This window comes from Anabrus simplex, chromosome 1 (genome assembly GCF_040414725.1).
Source record: "Anabrus simplex isolate iqAnaSimp1 chromosome 1, ASM4041472v1, whole genome shotgun sequence".
Lineage (NCBI taxonomy): Eukaryota > Metazoa > Arthropoda > Insecta > Orthoptera > Tettigoniidae > Anabrus > Anabrus simplex.
This window is the reverse complement of record NC_090265.1, coordinates 938582243-938599765: the sequence shown is the minus strand read 5'-3', so window position 1 is coordinate 938599765 and position 17523 is coordinate 938582243. Positions and strand designations below refer to the sequence as shown.

Here is a 17523-nt window from a genome sequence, read left to right as displayed (position 1 = left end):
ATTCGAATATGTTCTTGCGGAATCATTGTGTACTGTATACGATCTATAGTGTGTGTATCTAGGCTATAGTATCTCCTGAAAAATGCATCATTTTATTATGCTCTTAGTTTTCATTATTGCCAGTATTAGTATTTAATAAAAACAAAGATAATAATGTTGCTGGTTTACGTATTATTAGCTATCATATTTACTCGCGTATCTTCACTGTAATTTCCTAGAAAATAATTTTGGATTCTTTAAACATTTCCCTCGTAATTTTTCCTTTTTTGCAAAGACTTCAGACAATGAACGCACGTAATTTAAAAAAATTACCCGTTCGATTAACTCCCCTAATTTTAAAATTGAACTCTTCCATGAATTAGGGGAAGTCAATGTCAAACCGTATAATTTCAAGATCTAAATTATAATTTGCTCATTTATTTTATTATTTATATATATTACCAAAAAGATACAAGTGCTCACAAAAGGCGAGAGAGGGAATAACAACGTGGACGTGGGAGGAGAAAGTTATTCTGGGCGCAGGACCCCTCAGTTTCTAAATCCACAACCTAGTGGTTCAAATTGGTACGGATTATCACCTAATCAAGGAACTTGTCAGATAATATTGTATCCATTATCACAACCCCCTCATTGGGGGCAGGTGTGAATCTCATGGTCATATGTATTGGTGGTGATTATTGTTTTAAGAGGTAGTACAACTAGGCAACCATTCTCTATCGAGGTCAGAGGGGGCTGATGAACACAATAGAGAAGGCGTTTTGTCTAACAAACAGTAAACTGATGGGTACCTTCTTGCTGGAGTAGCACAGATATCTGTTGACGCACGAATTAGAGGAGAACGGATTAGACAATGTTCTTGGACGTACCTTACCTTGTACCATTCCATGTACAAGCAACAGAGACGAGCGGGCATTGCACATTATGACTCAACATATCACAATTTCATGCCTTGTGTCTCCTGTATGCACTGTAGAATCTGTTCCTCTGGAGAGATGGCGTGAAATGACAATAGTAGACGAATAAGCTGAATGGAGCATTTATAGATAGGAAATATCATAATGTGAACATGAAGTTGGAATTCAAGAGGGCAAATAGGGACAAATATCCATTTATAGGAAATAGGTATTAGGGATTGGTGTAATTTATCAAGTGGAATTTTCAATATTTACAAATACTTTGAAATCATTTAAGAAAGGACTGGTAAACAACTGATAGGGAACCTGACTCCTGGGCAACAGCCATAAATGCGGATCAATGAAGGTTAATTGATTACTGATTGTTGACTTCCATACTCAAGCGCTCACTATTAGCAGAATCTGCTCCCGTCACTGAACATAACGGTTCACCAATCGTCGTTGTAAGAGCTCATTTCGTTACACATTGGTGAGTTATCATTGTGTCCAGCGTCACATCTGGTCATAGCCGAGCTTCAAGCGTACTATTGCAGACCATCCTAGTTGACACCCCTAGTGCGATAGTTCTGATCTCTAGCACCACGTTGTAATGCGACTACAATAACGCCTTACGCTTGGGCGTTTAATTGAATCCTCAATATAATTACATATACTAAACATAAAGTAAATGTAATTACTAACTGATATATCCAGAACTTGGGCGCCCGAGTTCACCAAAATGCATCCCTCGAATTTTGATACACCTCGATGATTCTCTCTCCCAGGGCGTGTACATAATACTGTGTACAGGTACATCTGCTTCGGGCCTTATCTCACCTTCTGAAAATGATTAATAAAGTAGGAACTGCACTTAGCTCCTCCATTGACTCCACTGATTCTAAAAATACCGAACTCGATAGCTGCAGTCGCTTAAGTGCGGCCAGTATCCAGTAATCGGGAGATAGTTGGTTCGAGCCCCACTGTCGGCAGCCCTGAAGATGGTTTCCCGTGGTTTCCCATTTTCACACCAGGCAAATGTCGGGGCTGTACCTTAATTAAGGCCACGGCCGCTTCCTTCCAATTTCCAGGTCTTTCCTCTACCATCGTCACCATAAGACCTATCTGTGTCGGTGCGACGTAAAGCAAGTAGCAAAAAAGATCTAAAAATAACTACCTCTGTCCAGTTTTGTAACATTGCATAAGGACTTAATGAGTACACAACATATGTTCAGACTCAAAACATTAAAGACTGCTGGAATACTCCCTACGTACATTGAATAATCCTAAAACAAAAGCAGTGGGAAACGATACCGAGAACTGCACTTCTATTTGTGGCGAGCCCGATGACCAATACTAACAGTGAATATCGTCGTTGCCGGGATAAAACCTCCTATATGATAATATTTTTGGAGATATACTGACCCGCAGCACATACATTATGAAGAGCGAGAATGTCTTGACAATAGTCACATAATAATGCACCTTAGATGACAGAACCTTACCGGCCAAAGTTCTAAGCTAAAATATTTCACATGGGAGGTTTTGTCCTGGCAGCGACGCTTCAATGGTTTTGTGCATCAACACAAATTGCCGGCTCTCACCATCAACAAATGGTATACCACTTTGGTACTGTACCTATTTAAGCAATGACACTAACACTTCGATTCAGAGATACTTTCACTTGCACAAACACATGCTGTTTGTCTATGTCTAGAAACCAGGCAACAGATTATCGAAAGTTGCCTGAGGTAGAGAAGACCTAGATCAGTACACCAGCACAAGAGTTGTTTAAGAATTTGTGAATTCTTCAAAAGTAAATTGTTAATAGTTCGATGAATCGCGTCCTCCACACGATAGACTTCCTCATACCGCAATACGTCTCGATATGTCCAAGTAGGTTCGAGGTGTCTGTTCAATCATTTGCGAGAGTTTTCCCGGGCTATGCCCAAGTAGCTCTTTGCCGACCAGACACAAAGCTTTCACTTTTGGGTCCGAAACTATCTACGGGCTGACTTCAGGGTAATCATAGCCAAGACTTGGATTCTCCATATGATTTACGAAAAATTTTTCTGGATGTATTTCCAGACCTTGAAAAAGCTATGTTTTCTCTAACTCCCTGCACAAAATAAACTACTAGGATCAGAAATGGAGACTTTCCAGCCTTAAATATTCTTACATGAATACACCAATAAAATAATAATAATAATAATAATAATAATAATAATAATAATAATAATAATAATAATAATAATTGTATCTTTGGTACACATTCTCCGGCCAGTTAAACGGTGCGCCTTCTGTAAGATCATGTATGTAATCTAACATGAACTGATATAGTACTAAATAGTTTGGTTTTCAACTGTTATATGTCTCTACCATACGTTTAATCGCTCCATCTTGCGGGGTAAACTATAATTATTCCATATAAACTTGTAATTATGAGGTTTGTTAACCTGGTTGTTAGGAGTGTTTTTTGCATCAAATTTGTCTACACCTCTGATGCTTCCTTCTTCAAAAGTAATCAACCTATCAGAAATTTACAAATATTTTTCTAGCCAATTAAAATGGGGGTGTGAATAGGAACCCAGCCTCTCAGTGAAGAGCTCTGGAATCTTCCCCTCAAAAATACTAACAAATGTTGGTGTTTTAGGGCCGTATTTTCATCTTCATCGCTCCAGCTTATTGAGTGCAGCGTGTTCTTCGGGGACAGTAGCCGCGGTCGGCTTTCGGAAGGCCAAGCAAATCAAGGTAATAGCAGAATTTTCATAACATGTGATAGCTCCGGCAGATAGCTTGAGGGGAAGGTTTCTAACTTCTAAATATGATGGTTTAAATGTAGACTTTTCTGCCGTTCTGAGGTCTCCGTTCTATTCCCTACTGGGAAACATGTAATGTAAAGGAACAAAGAGTGATTACCCTCTGTTGATTCCCACTGAACTTGGTATGGGGTGACTAAAGTTCCTAATTCTCTAAAAAAAATTACACTCTCTTGGTATTTAATGTTTCTCATTTAGTAACCCCGGCGTGGAATAGGATTAGCCTCTGTATCTTTGGTCCACAAGGCCAGTTAGGATTTTAACATATGTCTAGAAGGAGTGCAATTGTTTCGCCTCCCATCCTGTTGTTCATGGCCAATCATGTTAAACCTTTTCTTTCTACATTAAGGCCATTTAGTATGGGCACTCATTGCCCCTGTTCATTCGGTAATTGTTTCTGGAACAGTGTGTAACAAACTGTTGAGTGATAAATACCCCCCTCCCAGGGCAATGATGTGTAAATACTTAATTAAGAAAAACCGACAGGTTGTAAATGCGCTATTAGAAAATGATGCCTCTGTGAGGCTGGATAATGATATAGTTGAAGCGCAGACTCCTACAAAGTGTATTTTCCTTAGAAATTTAAACTTCGTTAATTCTACAAAGAGTGCAAGCTTACGTTACTCTAGCATGTCAAAAAAGGTTTCACACAAATTCTAAATACAATACGGCATTGGAAACTACAGAACTCAAATATAAAACAGATAATATTCGATTAATTCTTGGTAGCACTGAGCTCTTCCTCAGTTCGTATAATGACCTTTAGCAGTGCCACGTGGTCCAGCTCCATGGCTAAATGGTTAGCGTGCTGGCTTTTGGACACAGGGGTCACGGGTTTGATTCCCGGCAAGGTCGGGAATTTTAACCTTAATTTGTTAATTTCGCTGGCACGGGAGCTGGGTGTATGGGTCGTCTTGATCATCATTCCATCCTCATCAAAAAGCGAATGTCGCCTACGGGCATGAAATCAAAAGACCTGCATCTGGCGAGCTGAACTGGTCCTCGGACACTCCCGGCACTAAAAGCCATAAGCCATTTAATTTCATTTTCAGGGCCACGCGTAAATATTGTCTTCCCTAATTCAGTTTTTCCCTTCTGTCTATCTTCAACTTCAATTTCGCGTAGTGTATTTCATCCTGGAACGAGTCAAATGTTACATTTTTATTCATTATTGAGCCCTGAAAACTTTAAGATTTCAGGTAGGGTTAAGTTCAGTTTTCAACGAGAGTAATACAGCTTAACTTCAAATACTTGGACTATAAAGATACAAGTTAACTTTAGTTAGTTTAGAGGTTCACCGAGTACCGTAACCTTTTTTGTTGAAAAGTAATTTTTGAAATAACTTATCATCTTTAGGAAGTGATTCAGATCGATTATTGTTGTCATTAATGCTTTCACGGCCCGTACTTAAAAACATGACACTGTATAGGCTTTTGGGCTTATGCCGTGTCAAGAAAATAAGGTGAAATTCTTAACGTTTCGCCGGGAACTGTGCTCTGCGTCCTCAGAAGAAATCTCGACTGTATACGAGAAAGGCTTCTTAAACAATGACACTTTAAATTGGACGTTATAAAAGAAGTGGAAAATGGTACGTTCAATCACCACCAGATGGCCCCCAGGACGTGGCAACGCTAGCGTTCGAAGCGGAAGCTGACCGAACCATCACAATCAGTCTAAGCGGTTCACATAACGTGTTTGCGTAACATACCACATTGGCAGGTGTATGGCATAGACACAAACCTGGAATGAAACATCTGGCGACGAAGAACGTACGAATTTGGAAACCACCGAGACGAGATGACAATAGTGAAGGGACAGGGAGGGGAAGAACCTACGTAAATTATTAATGGCTGGCAACCAGGTATTACTTAATTGAATATCCAGTGTCCCCGTTGAAATTGTTAGGATTTCTACGTATTTCCACAGCTTCCCGTATAATCCTGGACCTGTAGTGTCTAGTGTGGGTAAGAGCTCGAGCATCTTGGAACATGACATCATGACCCGACGATAGAGCGTGGTCAGCTATGGCCGATTTGTCTGGTTGGTTGAGACGAATATTACGTTCATGTTCTTTGATACGGGTACCAATGGACCGGCATGTTTGGCTGAGTACACCTTACCACAAGTAGATGGAATTTCGTATACCCCAGGATGTACAAGTGGGGACAATTTGTCCTTGGTTTTACCCAGAGCATTAGCAATTTTAGTGGAGGTGCCAAACACGGTTTTTATATTGTGTTTGCGGAGGACCTTGGCAATTCGATCTGTAGTGTTGCGAATGTAAGGCAAGTAGGCAGTTCCCTTCACTTCTTCCTTCTGTGGGCTTTGCTTGGTCGTTTCTCTGGGATGTAGGGCTATATGCCAACCAGACAAATCGGCCATAGCTGACCACGCTCTATCGTCGGGTCATGATGTCATGTTCCAAGATGCTCGAGCTCTTACCCACACTAGACACTACAGATCCAGAATTATACGGGAAGCTGTAGAAATACGTAGAAATCCTAACAATTTCAACGGGGACACCGGCTATCAATTAAGTAATACCTGGTTGCCAGCCATTAATAATTTACGTAGGTACTTCCCCTCCCGGTCCCATCACTACTGTCATCTCGTCTCGGTGGTTTCCAAATTCGTACGTTCCTCGTAGCCAGATGTTTCATTCCAGGCTTGTATCTATGGCATACACCTGCCAATGTGATATGTTACGCAAACACTTTATGTGAACCGCTTAGTCTGATTGTGATGGTTCGGTCAGTTTCCGCTTCGAACGCTAGCGTTGCCACGTCCTGGGGGCCATCTGGTGGCGATTGAACGTATCATTTTCCATTTCTTTTAAAGTGTCATTGTTTAAGAAGCCTTTCTCATGTACAGTCGAGATTTCTTCTGAGGACGCAGAGCACAGTTCCCTGCGAAACGTTAAGAATTTCACCGTATTTTCTTGTTACGGCATAAGCCCAAAAGCCTATACAGTATCATGTTTTTAAAATCGATTATTGCTTGTGTATCTAGAGATTTGAGAACTAAACTTGCTCTGTATTTTCGACATTTTCTCATTTCCACTGTATGCAGTGCGAAAGGGGATGGCGTTGTGACCATGATGTCAATGACTTCTCTGTATAAGAACCAAGGTTGCACTGCTGACGAAATGACACATATGACGTAAAGTTTGTGAGTAGTTTTCTTAACCGAAAGACTTGGCCGTGCAGTTAGGTTCGCACAGCTGAGAGCTTGCATTCTGGAGTTATAGGGTTCGAATCGCACCATCGGCAGCCCTGAAGACGGTTTTCTAGTTTCCTATTTTCACACCAGGCAAATGCGGGGGCTGTACGGTACCTTAATTAAGGCCATGGCCGCTGCCTTCCGGATACTAGCCCTTTCCCATCCTTCCGCCACCTTCAGTGTGTTAGAACGACGTTAAACAAGTAGCAAAATAAACAGTTTTTGAAAAATAATAAAGTAATACGCCAGAAAATGTATTTTTTAAATCCATTAATGTTATAGGTTCTATCAGTATCTCATCTTTTGTGTTCCGATCTACCCGACACATCTTCAGCATTACTCCATAACACCATATTTCAAAACTTTCTATTCTGTTTCTTTATCAACTACATCAAGCTCATGCTTCATTAGCATCAAATTCCACGCTTTATACGAAATTCTCGAAAAACAGGTTGCTTATATGTATGTCTTTGATGCGAATACATTACCTTTCTTAGGAGAGATCGATCTTACTCGGGCTAGTCTGTATTTTATGTCATATCTTCTGTCATCGTTAGTTAATCTACTAGCCAGGTAAGAATATTTTTCTGCCTCTTTTATTCTTGGTGGTGAGTCAAGAAACTTCAGCCCTGATTTACTCGTTCATGGATAGGTGCTTAATTGTCGTAGCCTTCAATTCTTCTTACTGCAAACTGATCTTTTTACAGATTGTAGACAACCTTTATTTTTGATATTTGATCTCAGTTATCATCAAAATACAACGATTCCCAACAATGTTGTTCTGAATATTTTAGAGATGTTTAAATACTGTACTTTGTTGGTCATATAAACGTTTCCGGTGACTACTATTAGAAGGAACATAATAATTGTTATTCAACACGAATAAGGGTGCAAATCGACAAAGGATCCATGGGAACAAATGTATCAGAATATTTACTACCCTACATGCAGTCAACAGCTGATTAATTGCCGAAGACCCACTTGAGCGAACAGCCCATTATTTGCTTATTTTCCAAGCTTAAGGTCACAGAAGTGAATCCTTGCAGTATTCTTTGATATTTAGAAGCGTTTACATTCTAGATACTTATGATGTAAAATTTACCGCTACATTAGAGAATTTCTTAACAGAACATTTTTCAGAATTTGTTTTACGTCGCACCGACACAGATAGGTCTTATGGCGATGATGGGATTGGAAAGGCCTAGAAATGGGAAGGAAATGGCCATGGCCTTAATAAGGTTCAGCCCCAGCATTTGCCTTGTGTGAAAATGGGATACCATGGAAAACCACCTTCAGGGCTGCCGACAGTGGAGTTCGAACCCACTATCTCCCGGATACAAGCTCATTTAAGAGAACAAATTGCAGCACTTTGTCGTCTACTAAGGAAAGAGTAATTTATTTCCTCATGTCGCTCATCACTTTATTATTATTATTATTATTATTATTATTATTATTATTATTATTATTATTATTATTATTATTATTATTATTATTATTATTATTATTATTACTAGATTTCTATACATTATTTTATATTTTGGAACTCTTTGGTCTTGGCTCATTAGAAATGCAGCTATTTTTTGACACGATTTTGAATAATAATACATTTGACAAATTTTTGCCTAAATGTTTTATAAGATATTGAAGATGTATGGCTTAAAAAAGATAATTTTGGTACCTGTTTAACGTTGAAGTCGATATTGGTCCGGACGGGCCGGTGGTGCAAGGGTTGTGGAGGTCGGCAGTTGTTCCCGAGTGGAGCTTGAGGGTGTTTTCCGTCACCCTGCATCAGTCTTCTAAGCGCGTGCAGCTGGAACAGAGGATTACGAATGCATAAGCACGTGTAACAATACTACTAATCATAACTACGACATTTTATGTAAGGGTTAATAAACTCTAGTATAATTAATTACTCTCCAGGAAAAGAAGGCCTGTCAATCGTTGACTATCTTCCCTGGGTCAGTTTTGGATATCAGTTATTCAAAGTGATGCATGGCCATTTTTTATTATCTCCCCATTGGACTTCTAACAGAGTACATTCAAAGAACTTCATATCTGTCGTTATGAAAAAAAAAACGAATTTCACGCCAGAAAACATCAATATATACGTCGCAAATGAATGGCTCGACTAATGTGGCAGATTGGGTTGAGTTTCAATATAAATATATGATTAAATGAAATTAATTACAATAATACTCAAACTGCATGCCTGAAACATATGTAATTTGAAGGTTGCGATAATTATGGGAGGAAAATGAGAGGACATATTTGAATATTACAATATTAAGTGGATACATAAGAACATCATAATAACCTGAGATTTTTACGCTGTACTTAAATAATGGCCAACAGATATGTAATTATCGAACTCTCACCTTCATTTGAGTTTGGTATAACTTCGGTGTTCAAGATTCTTAGACCTAGATTGTAATAAGTTCTATGTAGTAAAGGCTGGAAAAATGCTCATTGAAAGGAAAACAGGGTAATGCACTCCTCACAGCCATATGTCAAGGCTAATATTATATCTATCGTGAAGGGATACTCATGGCCCATTTTTATGAGTTGTACATTGGTAAAAGTGTTACTAAGCAATGCTGAGGGCGATATATGATATATGATATATTAGCCACCCATTAGACGTATGTGATTTCAAGGGAGTTTACTGTCGTATCTCTCAAATATATCGCGAACATATCTGCAACATCTTTTTACAAATTATTTCGGTGCCCCTGGAAGGTAACTTCGTAAGCTAGTGCATACTATCCATGTACTCCATGACTTTAATAAAATATCTTCGTCACTGGTTCCTTAGTTGTTGATTGCTTGTGGATTTGTGGCGGTGGTTACCGCATGCTGCATTGAGCTGAAGTTTATAATTTGTTTTGCCTCAGCAAAAGCCATTCTTTGTAGAAAAAGTCTCAAACGATCACTGGTCCGAGTAGAATATCGGAACAAAACGATGCATGTTTCCTTCAGACAGTGGTTCCGCATTTGTTTCTTGCACACAATATGAATGGTTTTTTTTTTGTTTCTACAAAGAGACTTGTACGCAAGTTTCCACTAACACCCTACTACTACGGTAGTTCGCTTTATCGTACAGCTAAAATCATCGTAATAATAATGTAGACTGAATCTTGGATTCATCACCATTTTTCTGAGTGAATGTATGCAAGTAATTTGTAGCAAATAAGTGAGAAGAAACAAGGCGGAACGCTTCCTTATGTATATATTGTATAAAGTAATCCGTCGAGAGTGAAGTGAATGCTTATCCACAATGTATCATATATGCATAATAATAATAATGATAATAATAATAATAATAATAATAATAATAATAATAATAATAATAATAATGATGTATTATATCCCCTACAGTTTAATTTAGTTCTGGAAAAAGTGATTAGGATATGGCAAAATTAAACTAAAGGTATATATATATATATATATATTGGTAGATGTGTGCAAAAAATCCCCTTATTTGCCAAGCATTTGCTGATGATATTGATATCCCATCCAAAAATACAGGAAGCAATCCAGTATGTAGAAAAACTCCATGATATTGCTCCCAAAACAAGACTCCAAATTTCTTAAGAAAATACAAAGTATATGGAAGGGGCTATATCAGGTTTCAACATTCAACCACTAATAATCACTAAATATAGAAATATCACTGAACTAGACCAATTTAAGTATCTAGGGGAAATTATTGAACCAGCAGGTTTAAATCAGCAAGCTAACAAAGAATTGCAAAAATTCAAAGAGCATACAAAATTACTTTGAACAGGCACAATAAGAGAACTATACCAAAAAGGCCAAATTACGACATTATAACACAGTAGTTAAAACAGAACCATTTTATGCACCTGAAACCATTATAACTGGTGGCAAATCTCGAATAAAGACGATAGAAAGTCAAGAAGGAAAAATCTTCAGGAAAATCTTAGGACCAATGTGCGAAAATGGAATTGGATGAAAAAAGAAATCGCATTAAATCTATCAAGTTACAGAAAAAAATCACATATACAATCAGTAAATGGTGATTACAATTTTATGGTCACTTATATAGAATTGATAATAACAGGCTCACAAAGAAATATTTAAACTTAGCCTAATCAATGAAAAATCAAAGTAATTGGATGAACGAATTCAGTGCAGATTACCATTAATGAATAAATCATTCAACATAGAATAAAATTCAGACACTTAATTCACAAACACATAGTTTATGTAAAGCCTACGCAACTAAATAGGGGATGGACTAACAACATAAAAGGGAACACAGCGAGAGAATGAAGTAATATTGTGAAGACAAGAAGAAAAACAAAAATAGTGCTAATGAGTTCACACGCGCTGCTTAGTTGGGTATAACGAATTAATAATAATAATAATAATAATAATAATAATAATAATAATAATAATAATAATAATAATAATAATAATAATAATCTCCTTGATCGCATCCCCCTTCTGTAAACACCTACATGAAATTTTTGTATAATTTCTTCCTTCCTTTCTATGAACCTTTCAAGTAACCCAATGGCAATTTTTATAATATGTCGAAATGTCAAGGGATATTATGCTTTCGGTACTGTTATATAATATTTAAGACTGGATAAAATTTAATCTTTCGTATATGTAGAAATTGAACATAAGTGGTTTTATTATATGCTCTGTGGGAGTTAGCTAAACCATTTCTCCTTTTTTGCTGTTGGTTTGAGGCAATGCCGACTCCGGCAGGTTTTATTGCAACAATGGGATAAGATAAGGCTAGGAATGTGAAGGAACTGATTGTGGCCTTAGTTAGGGTAGAGCCTCGTGTGAAGATCGGAAACCACGGAAAATAATCTTGAGGGCTGCCCACACTGAGGACCGACCCACCATTTCTCGAATGCCAGGTAACAATTATATGGCCCGAAACTCAGCTAACTCACTAGGTAAAATATAATTACTTTGATAGGTAATAGTGGGTGGTGTCTTGGAATTTGAAGTCGTGTCCCATTGTACACCGAAATGTACGTGGAGAAAGAAGAAGAATACTAATTGTTTCCCTTCAATCACTACAGATTTTTAGAAACATCGAGATGCCAGATTCATTTTTCTCCAGCGGCTTATTAACGTATTGGAAGCCAACGATGTGACTTGTCTCACCTAAATTCCCTCGACTTCGATGGAATGTTCTATATTTGGACTAGAACAACGACTAAGCGCTTGTAGCACTTACGTGAACTGAAGAGAAAACAATAACGTACACCTGGGTTTGTTATTACTATCAAATTCAAATGCGACCTAGTTCAGCCTCTATGGAACGGATTGGATTTATAATTCTCCCATGGATTATCACTTAATGTGGTCTGTTAGTAAGAACACTGATAAAAAAGCTACGAGCACTCTAGAGGGAGAAATACGCAACGCATCGATACTAGTAATGGACAGATTCTTATTGAGAAATGGTTAGTAAACAAATATACGAGTAAAAATATTCTCCTAGATATCATTCAAACAATATAATTTAGAAACGCAGATTTCTCCATTTTTTGAAATTTTGTTATGTTTCCACGTTGTGCATGCTGCGGTTGTCAACTACAAAGATCAGGCCTTATAATTCATTTGACTACAAACAGGGTTTACCGAGAGTTCGTGTTAAATCCTATCCACATGAGGAGGTAAAGGGACGTCCATGCAGGGTACAAAAGCGGTTTGTCCCCCTCCACTCCGTCGCACTCGAAGATACTGTGGCAGAGGGTGAAATTAGGGACTCTGTGTGAAGTCACGTTAGGTGACTTACAATTAATAATTCTAATGATGAAGTTAGCCCGGATACAGTATAATAATCTTCCTTCAAGTAAGGTAATATATTGCTTAAACGATCTGCTTCATTTGAAGAATTTGATTGTAATTGAGATATTAACGATGTTACGAGCTCAACTTCGCTTACCTTGTGCATACTTCTCCGCTCCGATTTTGGTGCACATTATACTGCGCTGCTTCACGAACTTTCTGCTTACAAGTCCATCTCGCCACTGCTTGGACTGTTCTCCCTCCACGCGCTATCACCCTGACGTCACCCGGTTCTAGTGTTTTCTCGAGCTCGCTTCGCTTCCGTATATATACTGGCCGCTTTCTCCTGTTCGGCGATCAGGTGTGATTGACATGTTGTGATCGGCAGTGAGAGCTTGAGCAGTGTACGCGGCTGGACCGTGTGCATTTCAATTTTTACTTCACTCTTCTTTACGTACTGGGTGAGCAGACCTTTATTATTATTATTGTCATCCATTCAATTTATGCCCTCTCTTTCTCCGTATGGGCTTGGCTAATGCTTAGATTTCGAACTCTAGTCCCTTCAGGACTCTACTAATTGCGCCGTGCCAAACTATTGTTTTTAGACTTGTGGTGGAAATGTGAAGGAGGAAGTGTACTGGACTAGCGATATCATGTTAGCCCTCACCTTCTAAGTGTTATGCATGAACTTTGCCTTCCCTTGTTTTGAAGTGGGACTTGACAGCCTGATCATTTCCCTTTCCCCGCTGTTTATTTCTTGGTTTTCTTTTCCTGTTCCTCTTTCCATTCTCCTTTTCGTCTCCCATTCGTATTTTCTTATAATTTGCTAATGAAATTTGGTAACATTGTGCTCTGCCAATTTCGCACTGCGTCTGCTGTTTACATTTCGAATGTTCTAGTATCTTCCTGTCTTAAACAAGTGTGTGTTAGATTTTGGGGGATATAATGTCGTTTTATTGCGTACCATTTTAGGTACTGGAAAGTTCCCTTTAACTTGCGTAATTTTTACTTGTTCCTTTTCAAAATTTCTTGCTGTTTTTTGCGCAGCATTTATGTGTACGTTGTCATACTGGAACTTGAATGTAATGAGAACATTAATTTATTCCCATGGCCCTTATCTTGTACCTGAGTATACCAAAGATATATTGTGATTAGTGTGATTACCCTTTTTAGTGCCTGTATGAACCAAAATAAGACCTGTCAATAACTTGTATGATTCCCCTTTTCTATGGTGCATCAAACGATCCGATTTTTACTCTCTGTTGTGTAAACATTTGTTATTCTTTTGAAGTTGTTTCAATATATATGTTCATCTTTTCTAAACCTGTGCTTTTGGGAGTTCTTATTTTTGTGTTCCCTTTCGTTTTGCTTAATATGTACCTACCGCGGAAATACCTCTTGGGAAATGGCCCATAATTGCAATCGGCACATGACTTAGGATATGTTCTGCACTGATTGTGGTTATTTGAAGCATGACATTTGAATAGTGCCATTACTCCATTCTACACGTTTCCCTGCGCTCTGCTTTGCTAAGTTCTCTGTGCGCCATACCAGCACATATTACTGGGAGTTTTTCGCTTCCTTTATTTTGAACTTTCGTTGATATTTTCCGAGCGATTGCTGCAAGTACTTGAAAATACATACCCATATTTAATTATACCAATGTACCGCATTACATGGTAGCAGATTACTTCCTATTTTGACTGCCTTATTCTCTTGTGTGCTTTCATTTATGGCTTGCTTTTCCGATAACTTCCCTTTAGGGGAAGACTCTTCATTATTATCTTCTCCGCTACCACCAAATTTATCATTGCCCAACCCTCCTGTACCGAATTTAATTTCCTTTTCCTCTGCTTCATCTTCTCCCTCCCCATACCCGTCTTCATCCACCCACACACCTGATTTTCAATCTGATGATACTAAACCTTCCGTTTTACTACATCACATGGCCCCACCCCCTCCTTCTTATTCTCAACCCCCGGTACCTACTACCCCCTCTGTTGATAGTGCACTTAATGTACAAATCATTAAGCAGTCGTTATTACAAGTCCCCCAACTATTAGCAACAGATCCTCAAAATCTTACCATTTGGCTGTTTTCGGTTCGTAAGTTCTTAAACATAAAAGTTGCCTCTTTTTCCCAATTAATTGGCCTCCTGTCCACCAAAACTACGGGTTTTTTCCACCTTTTAGTTGGATAATATGTCCAATTTTACAAATTGGTATGAATTGAGACATGCGATACACAATTATTTCTTACCGCTAGAAGTCCGTCACAAATTAAGTACCGAGTTCATCCGACGCCACCAGCTGCCTAACGAACCTGCGCACGACTATTTGGGCTCTATTATCACTTATAGTGATGTTTTAAATATTTCATATAATACTTCCGAACTGATATCTATTATTCAGTTTTATGCCGTCCCATCATTCTGCAGGCTTTTTAATGTTCTTGCCCCTCCTGTTTCCCTCTTTCAACTCTACAATCTTGCTCAACAACATACCATACATTCTTTAGGGGATCGTTCCTACTATGCTTCCGTCTCTCCCCCACCTATTACTGCTCCTCCCTTACGTTCCTTTTTGTCTGCAGTACCCCCCCCCTTAGTGTTCGTCCTCCCATGACCAGCTATCGCTGTAAATTACCAGGCCATATTGCCCGTCAATGTACTAATTCGCCTTCGGGAAACGCCCTCCACCCGCGTCCTTAGGCAGTAGGCGTTCACATAGGGAAAATCTGCCTCATTCCTCGCAGCTTACCTCCGTATCCGCATCTTCCCAATCCATCAATAATTCTATTTCTCTTTTACCCCCGAGTTGTCATGTTTTGCTTACTGTTAATAACCTTCCTTCTGTTGCGCTCCTCGATTCTGGAGCGGCAGTGTCACATATTAGTTCCCGTTTTTATAAAGATTTTCTTCACAATAATCCTCATTTGAAATATCTTCCATCTCCCCTTCGATGTCTTTCAGCTTCTAATCAACCCTTGCAAATACTGGGTAGCATCTCGTTACATATTAAACTACAGCACCTTTCTTGGCCTTTCACTTTTCAGATTGTTGAGGACTTGTCATTCCCGGTTATCTTAGGATATGATTTTTTTTCGCATACTGGTCTTCTTCTCGATTCCGCCCAGTCTAAAGTTTTTTTTTCCTTTTCGGACAAGTTTGTTCCGTTAATTAACATCTCTGATTTTCCTTTTCGTTCACATTCCCTACTTCCTGCTATTAACTCTATTCATTCCGACCAGGTTCAAGCTTAGCTCACTGAGTTTTCTGACGTTATTACCCCTAATTTGGGTACCGTTAAAAATTTTTTTGCACATATTGATCTAGTGGATTCTACTCCTGTCCGCTCTTCTCCTTATTTCCTTAGCCCTCCTCGGATGAACGCTTTAAATCAGTTGATTCAGAAAATGCTTAAAGACAGTACTATTATTCCATCATCTTCCGATTATGCCTCACCCGCCTTTGTGGTGGATAAGCCTGATGGTTCTGCGAGGTTTATTGTTGATTACAGGAAGCTCAATGAGAAAATCGTCTACGACGCCTATCCGATGCCTAAATTAAAATCGGCATTCCAACATTTTTCCGGTTCCAATTTTTTCTCAATTTTCGATCTCAATTCTGCCTACAATCAGCTGCCCTTAGATGACCTCAGTTCTCGGTATACGGCGTTCAGTACTCCTAATGGGCTCTATCAATTCAAAAAAGTTCCTTTTGGCCTTAATCTCGGCTCCCAAATAATGCAGCGTTTTGTGGACTACCTTTTTGCGGACATTAAGTAGAAGTATCTTTTTCCTTTCGTTGATGATATCTTAGTTTTTTCTCCTGATTTTCAATCGCATTTGTCTCATGTACGCGAAGTCCTTACTCGTCTTCGCAATGTCGGTCTCACCGTTAATCCCTCTAAAGTTTTGATCGTCCAAACCTCGATTAAATTTCTCGGCCACATATTGAGCTCTGATGGTATTGCTGTGGATCCTGACCGTGTCTCCGCCATTAATAAGATACCCCCTCCTACTAACTTGAAACATTTACGATCCTTTTTGGGAATGGTCGGCTTCTACGCCAAGTACATCCCTAATTTTTCATCCATTGCTGATCCATTGAATAACCTCAAAAGGAAAGGGGTGAAATTTCACTGGTCCCCTCAGCAACAAATGGCCTTTGATCTTCTTAAATCGAAATTATCCCATGCTCCCCTCTTACAAATTCCGGACTTTAATTTTACCTTTGAACTATCCACTGATGCCTCGGACATTGCCATTGGCGCTGTCCTTCAACAAACTGTTAATGACCGTACGCTTCCTGTTGCCTATTTTAGTCGCCTGTTATCCCCTGTTGAACAAAAGTATTCTACTTACGAAAAAGAAGCCTTGGCACTTATTCTCTCAATAGAACATTTTTCTGAATACCTCGACCATCGTGAATTCATTGTCAGCACTGATAACCAGGCTCTTTCTTGGCTACTACATAATGCCCCTAAAATTGGTCGTACTGGTCGTTGGTTACTCCGCCTGTCTCGTTTCAAATTCTCCTTAAAATTCGTTTCCGGGTATAATAATTCTGTCGCCGATGCTCTTTCCCGTCTCTTTGATGACCACCAGCTTCAACCCTCCGAACTTGATTCCCTTCCCATTAACTCTGTTATTTCCGTATCTTCTTTAACTAACTTTCCCCTCTCTTTTCAATCTTGCTTGCACCATCAACAGCTTGATCCGTACTGTCAACAAATTTCTCAAGAAATTACTTCTCCTAATTATTCTGGCCCATTTCGGGTCCATCACCAACTCCTTCTTTTTAAACCTACCCCTAA

General features: G+C 38.9%; 1 protein-coding gene across 1 annotated transcript in view; it reads right to left on the bottom strand.

Moving 5' to 3' along the window:
• The window catches only part of LOC136857547 (carbonic anhydrase-related protein 10), a 679439-nt gene that overhangs the window by 75868 nt on the left and 586048 nt on the right, over positions 1-17523 (bottom strand). The window contains exon 7 of the mRNA XM_068225096.1: positions 8607-8738. Coding sequence (XP_068081197.1) covers positions 8607-8738 — 132 coding nt within the window. The remainder of the gene's footprint in view (positions 1-8606; positions 8739-17523) is intronic.